The following is an 8,707-nucleotide window of genomic DNA, read 5'->3' as shown; positions in this document are numbered from 1 at the left end:
CTCTGCTGGAGGGGTCAGGCTGGTGCCAGCCTCCGCTTCACAGGGGGTTAAGAGGGGAAACACCTGGCCTGAGTTCACACAGGGATTCAAGTGCTGGGGTTAGAGCAAGGGCTTGAGAGTCACAAGACACTATCTACCTTCTCCTCTCAGCCACCAGCTTTGTAAGGGACCAGCTTTCTGCTGAAACCTCCAAACCCCATTCTCCATCTAAGGGTGCTTTGAGACCTACAGGCAAGAAGCGCGGCATATTATCAGACCCTGGCAAGGGTGAGAAGGGAAGTTGGCCAGTTAGCAAGTACAGCCTGTAATCTGAGCACAGTTAAGGCACTGTCTTCTATACACAATGCCCCATTTAAAACAATCTGTATTTAAACAAAATCCCTGTGGCTGGGTTAGCTGTTAATTCGCCGTGACTCAGTACTGCCAATTGGGAGAAACTCCTTGTTTCTTCCTAACCTATGATACCAGGCACATTTAAGAGGGAAACCAGTTGACACTGAAAAAACAGATCAAACTCCAGTTGCATCATGTTATTTTTATGCCTTTTTATTTATTTGCAGTCACCTTTGGAAGAGAGCCCGGAATTTCATACCACTAATTGTACAAGAGAGAGAGGCTTCAACAAAAAAAAAAAAAAAAAAAAAAAAAAAAAAAAAATCAGAGTTCAGTGGGGAGAGATGCTCAAGACGTGACAGAGAGGCAGTCGGGACCACTATGTCACAGCACGGAGGGTCAGCGGAGAGGCGGGAAGCAGTGTGGCATCGCACAGAAGAGGGTGGGTTTCATTCATGCTGCAGGAGCGAAGCCCATCTGGTTGTTGCCCATGTCATAAACAGAGTAGTAAGACCTGAGGAAGACGTCACCGAGGATCCACAGGGGCTGCCCGTTCTGGGATGGCAGGTAAGTGGGCCCAATGCCAACCATGCAGCTACCATCTGTGCTCTGTTAGGAGGAAATAATGCCAAGTTAATGCACTTCAGGGCAGTAGCTCCGATAAGAGCCCAAACTATCCAGCACTCCCATACCAAAATGGCAGCATGCCTCAACCCACAAAGTTGAGGCACTGTGGGCGACAGCGCAATGAGAAATGCATACCTGGATGACGTAGGCAGAGGGAGGCAGAGGGAGGCTGGTTCCACCGATGACAAAGGAGATGGTTGGCAGGCTATCAATGCTGTCACAGCTAACAACGTACTGTGGGAGGAAAGAGCCAGAGCAGATTAACACACGGGACCACCCATCTCCGGCAAAGGTCTGCTCCTCAGAGAGGCAGCTCCCAGGAACTCATGAAAGCTCTGTAGGACCATTAGATGGAAACCCATGACTTGTGCTTCTATTGCACCGCTAGCCACAGGAAGGCAACTGATGCTTCACAAATGTTAATCCTGCCAGCACTCTGAAGGCCCAAAAACCTTTGGTGTAGTTGACGTACTCGTGGCTGGACAAACACAAAATGCTTAAATGCTTTGCCCATAGCCAATGCAGGAGTCAGTGACAGGGGCAGGAACAGCCCCCAGGAGCCCAGACTACCAAATTATAAGTCTAGATCATGCTCCTCACTCTCTAGAGCTGAGAGAAGACCCAGGAGCACCTGTCTGCCAGTCCCCATCCTTACCCACTAGACCAGACTTCTTGGATAGCAGAAGCCTACTTATTAGCAATGTCCATCTCTTCCACTTTTAAGCATCGCCATGGGCTGCCATTCTTCCTACCTGGCCGTCACTGTCTTGCTCAGCTCCAATAGACTCCAACAGGTTTGAGTAGACATCTCCAGGAGCAGTGAGGAGGGAAGTCCCAGTGTCCACAATGCCTTGGCAGCCATTGCTACACCAGCCAGTGGTCTGTCCACTGATGGAGAAACTAAGGAAATCAAATACAAGAGGTTTGTACATCCTCCCCATCTCTGCCACATGATGGATGGAAAACCTGAAGGACCTGACTTGAGGACCCCAGGTTTGTGCTTTCATAGTACCTAGCGAATTCTTTAGGAAGTTTTGGATCTCTAAGGCCACACAGACAGAACTCAGGAACCTCAGATCCCAGAGACTCAAACCCCATCACAGCATGAGTCCCAGTCAATGGGTATAATCCCACCGACTTCAGCAGAACACAGATCAGGGCCCAGCCTCCTAGAGAAGACAAATGTAAATCGCCTTACCCCTCAATTGCAATTTGCCAATAAGCCTCCTGGGTGACAGGAGTCCAGATAATCTGCCCAGTGTACAGGTTGGAGTCGACACCTCCGAAGACCAGCTCACCGCCTTGAGAGCCGTCTTGCCTAATATAACAGGAGAGAAAGTGATTGGTTGTTTATGACAAGATCCCGAGTGCAAAACAAACTGTGTTCCAGAATGAGGTATGGAGCAAAAGTCCTCATGGTTCTTGCTCAAACATGCTCAGATGTCTAGATACCTATGTATTCACCTAGTGAGCCAGACACCCAGCCATACTCCTAACACCAGAACTCGAAGCGAGTTGCAATGGGTGTTTCAGTAAAGCCCCAGCACTCCTTGGAGAAAACAGATGATTTTGTGATACACGCAGAGATGCTCCCAAGTTTTTGGGCATACTAAGCTATAACAGATCCCATCCAGGTGTGGATGCTTGGCCCCTGGCCTCCTGAGGAAATATTATGGTGAAGCCTAGGGTTTGCAGTCCATGAGCAGGGGGTGACATTGCTACCTGACAGGACCTTTCTTGCTGGGAAGGCAGGAAGGGTGAATGGCCTCACGGAGCTTTCCTTTTATTGACCAGTTCTGAATAGGAAAGGGTGTCAAACAGAATGGGTGCTTTGAAGGTGAAGGGAAGAGAAGACAAATGATGAGACTCCCGAGTCAGCCAGGGCCCTCCTGGAGGTCTGGGAGACCCCAGAGGCCCACACCACACCAAGAGAAACCAGAAGCAGTGCACAAGCAGTAAGGGAAGGGGAATGGTCTCCTCCGTACGAGCTCAGGTAGAAGCTGAAGAGTGGGGCATCGAGGAGGTTCTGTTGAATCAGGCCTTGCATCACGGTGGTGGCACCCCCAGAGGAGATGGCAGGGTAGGCCAGCCCCAGGATCCCATCAAACTGTGCATAGACAAAGTTGGTGCCAGGCTCCGTCTCGCTCAGGCCAAACTCCTGGTCTGAGATGGCAACGTTCTGGATCTGTGGGGCAATGGGAGGAAACAGCCATTACAACTAGACAGAGACACAAGATGTGGCTGTCCAATCCACCCACGCTTGGAAGGAGAGTTCAGTGTGCACTGAATCTAACCCTACAAATATCAGGGACCATCACCCCCATTTTACAGACGGGGAGACAGAGGCACAGACCGCAGAGGTGATTTGCCTGGAGGTTGCACAGCAGGTCAGAGGCAGGGTTAGGATTACAACCCAAACACTCTGATGCCCTGCTACTTGAAAAAATAAAAGACAGATTGCAACCCATACTCATCGAGATGAGGAGAGGAACAGATGCCTCAGCTTTGGCACTCAACAGCATGTTGGTTTTAACCGAGAATTTCCCAGTAGGTCTTGATAGCCAAAACCACGTATCCACCAGATCTCCAAGCCCTGGAAATATGAGGCATTTGACCACTGCATGACATAGACATGTTACAGCATGCAGAGGTGGTTGGAGCCCCTTCTTCGAGGATTTGCTCAGTGCCCTGGCATATAATCTCTGCTCAGAGGCTGATATCTTCCAGCTAATGCTAAAGCAATAGTCACTCTGGCATCTCCCTGACCAACGCTATTACTTACGGTGACGGTGTCGTAGCCAAAGATTCCTGTGAGGCTGCCAGTCCCGTACTGCAGAGAGAAGCTCTGGTCCTGCGTGGAGTATGTGGAGGAGTTAGCAGGGTTGAACAGTGGGTGGTTGGCTGGGCAGAAGAAATGGAACAGTGTTAAGGTTTCAGCTTGCACAAATGATGGACTCAAGCTTGAACTGAATCTGGGGCCTGGCGCTCTAATCTCCTTTGGGAACATCTCCTAACAACATACTTTGCCTTGATGTAAAGTTTTCCAGCTGAAGTTCATAGAATCAGAGAAAATGAGGGTTGGAAGGGACCTCGGGGCATCACATCCAGCCCAACCCCCTGCTTAAAGCAGGACCAGCCCCAACTACATCGTCCCAGCCAAGGCTTGGTCTCAAAAACCTCCAGAGATGGAGATTCCACCACCTCCCAGGGTATCTTGTTCCAGTGCTATACTATCCTCCTCGTGAGAAAGTTTTTCTTAATATCTAACCTAAACTTCCCTTGCAGCAACTTGAGACCATTGCTCCCGTTCTCAAGGCACCACACAGTGGGTCTCTCAGCACCTCAGAGGTAGGGCTTATCGCAGCTATTTTACAGGTTGGAAAACTGAGGTGCAGAAGGGGACACAACTCGCCTGAGGTAGCAGAGTCGTAACCCACACTCCTGCTCCTTAGCTGCTAGCCCTCCCTCTCCCACTGCCGTCCTTCGGGGTACGCAGTGGTTTGAAAACACAGCAGGTGCCTATGCAAACCATATGGTCCTTATGGTGATGCAGATGTATTGGTGCACTGTTCTGTGGCCTCACAAAGGGGCTGAGAGCATTTGAACAAGACCCTGTAAAGTGCTGTCTGACAGATTCATATGTACCAATTATTATTAGCCGTGGGCTAGCCCCAAAGAGCCACAGGCTCAGGACTAAGCTGTACAAGGAGCTGTACACACAGCACGAAAGGATGGTCCCTACCCAAAATACTCACAATCTAAGTAAACTCTTCCCCCTTACCTATCAATTTGCAGTGACACTACACAACTCTCAGCACGCGGGGACTGGAAGGATGTCTATCTTCTTGACTAACCACCCAGCTTTGGGCCAGCTTAGTGATCGGGATGGGCGACTGTGGTACAGAACCTCCCTCCTTGGAGAAGGCATAATCCCCAGCCCTTTTTCTGGGGAGGTTACTCACTGCAGGCCTCGCTCTGGCAGTACACGGAAGGCACCCACAGGTTGGAAGAGCCCGTGTCGAAGAGAACCAGGAAGTTCTGGGGAGGGGTCCCAATGCTGATCTCACCATAGTAGGACATCTAGAGAAACAGAGATGTTCTTCTCATCACCAGTCCCCCGCTTCCTACCGCTCCCCAGATGATAGTACAACTGAGAACACGGGAGATGTCTGCTGCATGGCAAAGCTCACTTCGCTCCAGTGCAGCAGCCAGAGGCCAGGTGGGGTCAGGGAGATGCTCTACTTGCTCTTCTCCCATCCCTGCTCCTTTGCTCATGGGACTGTCTCCTTCCACCCCCTCCCATGGGCACCCTCCTTCCCGTCTCTCTGCTCCCTCCTCCCCCTATTTTTGCAGCCAGGCAGATACTCACATCTATGTAGTTAGCCAGGGGTTCGGAAACAACAGCGAACTGATTGTAGTACTTGCTGGCCGGGTCATAATGGTGCGTCTTCAGGTAGTCCTTGAGCACACCCTTGTCCCTCATCACCTCCCGCATGGACTTGAATCTTTTCAAGGGAACTCTGCACAGGATGGAGAGAAAGTGATGAAGTCCATGGGATGGCTCTCGCCTCCCTCTTTCACTCTTCCTATTCCCCCTCCCACTCCCTTTCTTTTCTCCACTTTACTCCCTTTCATATTCTTCAGCACTGAATTGTTTGGGCTGGGGGCGTCTGATCTTTTTTCCAATGGGCTATATGATCTAGCTGCTGTATGGTCCACCACACTGGGCTGAACAATTCCCCCTGAGCCCTGCTGACTTCCACGTAGCTGCAGCAGAGATGAATCTGACCCCATGTCTTTCATCTTCTGGGGCAGTTGAATGTGATCTCCTTGGAGTAGTGAGCGAGTAGCACAACAGAAAGCTAAAAGTAGGAGAGCTTTACTTGGGAATCAGTCCAGTGCTTAATTTTAGAGCCAATCCTTCACTATTGTTTCTCTGAACTCAGGGAAAATGCTAAGCCATAGAAGAGCACACTAGTCATCCTTCCTAAAATACACTGGCATTTGAATAGGCACGTCTCACTGCTCAAAAGGGAGGAAGGCTTATAATGTGCAGGGGGATTAAATAAGTTGCTCAAGGCTGCAGAAAGAGTCTGCCAGAGAGCCAAGGGCACAATCCAGGTCCCAGGTCCCGGCCCCCTTCCAAGCCAGCCCCCCACGACGTTCCTACCATTCCCTCCAGCCACCACTGCAGAAACTGCTGCCAGGCAGCTGCGGTGTCACTCTGCACTCACCTCACCATCCCCTCAGAGAGGTGGAGACACACCAGGGCAAGAATCAGCCACTTCATGGTGCTCTTCTCTGGAAGCAGTTCCCAAAGGGTCCTCTGGTCACCGCAGTTCAGTCCTGGACACGGGGCTGAAATGGGACCTCTAGGATCCCTACCTATATACCCAAAAGGACCTGCTGCCCTCTCTGCTCCCTCCACCCCTGCCCGGTTCACACATCAGCAGCTTATCACTGGATCAATAAAGCTCTGTATTCTGGCTTATCTCAAAACCAGCTGCTTAATCAGAAGGGCAAATGCTATTTTATTTTTGAATGGCTAAAGGGACAAAATTGCATTGATAAGAAGAATCAAAATTCCTCCAAAAGACCAACAGCCCACCACCGCGTTTCTCTTTATCTTCCACTTATTTGGAGTTCGATAGGCCTATTGAAGGTTTTCCCCAAAGGTAAACGGAAGAAAAGTTTGATCACACATGGCAGCTGGGTAAAAATGGAAAGAATAACATGTTTTGTAGTCACTTGTCTGATCTGCATTGTTTCCATTTCCAATTTCTGCCTGCAACACCGCAAGAGCTACATGCATCCAAGGTTATGCAACGTCCTAAAGGAACAAAACACGCTGGTTTGGGCTGAACATTGCAGGGAGAACTCAGCACCATAGGGGTGCTCTGTTCACTTTGGAAGGCACAAATATCCCCATAGCAGCCCTTTTAGTTAAACAAAGGGTGAAGTTTAGGGAAGGATTTTTATAACCCCAGGAGCCATATTGTGCCTGTGACCACATACTTAGCTTGCACTTGCAACAGGTGTGCACAACCAATTCTTTTCACGTAGACACAGTAAAAGTTGCACTAGCAGGGTGAGGGAAGTGCCTATAATAAAAGGAGGTGAAAATATCACATCCAAAAGGCCATCTGTTTAAAATGGTCATCTGCACCAAATTTCTTGGCATATTAGGAGGTGCAAAAATAACTTATAACCTCACTTTGCCCTGTAGTTACACTAGGCACGGGAAATGGACCTGCAAAATTGCCATTAAAAATCAGTTTATTCCAGGCCTCGCAAACACCAAAATGCCTCAATTGTAGTCATGCGGTTATTGCTGGTACCTGGTGACATGACAAAACACAGCTGCAGTTCCATTTCTTAACACGTTTTAACCCAGAAGATCTCAGGCTGGCATCATATTACCGATATGTACGGCTCACCTCAACTCCATCTGACCATAGGGACTTTGTCAGAGAATTAATTACTTCTTAGCTGGGCTTTGTGCACTGGCATCAGGGGAAGACAGTCCAAGTCACAAGCACTTGTCACTCACTGTTGGACCTACAAGGGAGGCTCCATTAGTGGCCTTGCTCACTACTTGCAGAGCAAAGCCCTTGGTGTACAGAACAGGTCGCTAAGGACAGGAACAGCAAAAGCTTTTGTGTCGTATCTACTTCAACTCCTTGCCCATAGCCTCAAAAGTGGCCATATCAACAACTAGCTCCTATCAAAATCCTCATACAATTCATCCAGCTATTTACCATCATTGCTCCAGCTAACCTAGACTCTTAGCAGTTGCCAAGGTGAGATTTCCAGATATAGAATTAGAAAAAATCAGGCTGGAAGAGACCTCAGGAGGTCACCAAGTCCTACCCCCTGCCCAAGGCAGGATCATCTAAACCATCTCAACCAAGCAGATGTTGTCTAATCTGCTTCTAAAAGAACTTCCAGTGATTCCAGGTAATCTTTTCTGATATTTAACCAAACATATACTGAAAAAAAGTTCTTTCTAATATTCAAAATTTCCCTTTTTGTCATTTAAGCCCATTACTTCTTATTCTGTCCCCAGTAAGCCATTTTAATGTAATCCTCCTCCTCCTTACAGGGGCTGCAATTCCTTAGCTGATTATTGAGAACACCATGGAATCAATACCTCATTTGAGGAGGAAACCCTTTGTACTTTTAATCTGAATGTGAAGGGGTTTTCCATTTTCAGAGGCTTCCATGCATTTTTCCATTGCTGGTTAGGTCAAAGGGAGACTTGCATGCATCCTTGTGACCAATGGCAGCGGATGTCCCTGCCCTGCAAAAACATCCCACCGAAGATTCATGGATTCTAAGAGAAAAGGGGACAATTATGATCATCTCTTCTGAGCTTCCTTATATCACAGGATAGAAAACCATGCATCAAACTCAAACTTCAGGATCAAGCCATCAGTGTCCAATAGCATACCTGCCTCTAGCAGATAGCCACCATCTGTCTCAGTCTCTTTTAATCCTTTGCAACACTTTCATAGCATTTCAAACCAATAAAGCCTCACTGACTTATTTCCTTTACAACCTCTTCTACAGAAGAGTAAAGGCTTCAGCATCTCCTCATACATAACTAAGGCTGTAGACTTCAGGGTGGTTTAGATGCATGTTCATCTTGGTATGTGGGAGGGAGAGGGAAGACCTTAAGGATGTGGTCCTCCTCTGCCTCTCCACCCCCAAACTACCCCCCCTTAAGGTCCTGGCAGGTCCCAGTTTA

At 48.7% G+C, this 8,707-nt stretch overlaps 1 protein-coding gene across 1 annotated transcript; it reads right to left on the bottom strand.

Moving 5' to 3' along the window:
* Positions 1-672: 672 nt before the first annotated feature.
* On the bottom strand, positions 673-5,756 carry LOC102368438 (gastricsin). Its single transcript, XM_025205813.1, has 9 exons — positions 5,750-5,756; positions 5,330-5,480; positions 4,923-5,040; positions 3,743-3,861; positions 2,946-3,145; positions 2,159-2,278; positions 1,713-1,860; positions 1,096-1,194; positions 673-942 (listed from the first exon to the last, which is right to left on the bottom strand). The coding sequence occupies exons 1-9, from the start codon at positions 5,752-5,754 to the stop codon at positions 787-789; spliced, it is 1,116 nt and encodes a 371-aa protein (XP_025061598.1). The 5' UTR covers positions 5,755-5,756; the 3' UTR covers positions 673-786.
* Positions 5,757-8,707: the final 2,951 nt, after the last annotated feature.

The sequence above is a fragment of the Alligator sinensis genome, unplaced genomic scaffold (genome assembly GCF_000455745.1).
Source record: "Alligator sinensis unplaced genomic scaffold, ASM45574v1 scaffold872_2, whole genome shotgun sequence".
Classification (NCBI taxonomy): Eukaryota; Metazoa; Chordata; order Crocodylia; family Alligatoridae; genus Alligator; species Alligator sinensis.
The sequence above is the reverse complement of the archived record's forward strand: the minus strand, read 5'-3'. Positions and strand labels throughout refer to the sequence as shown.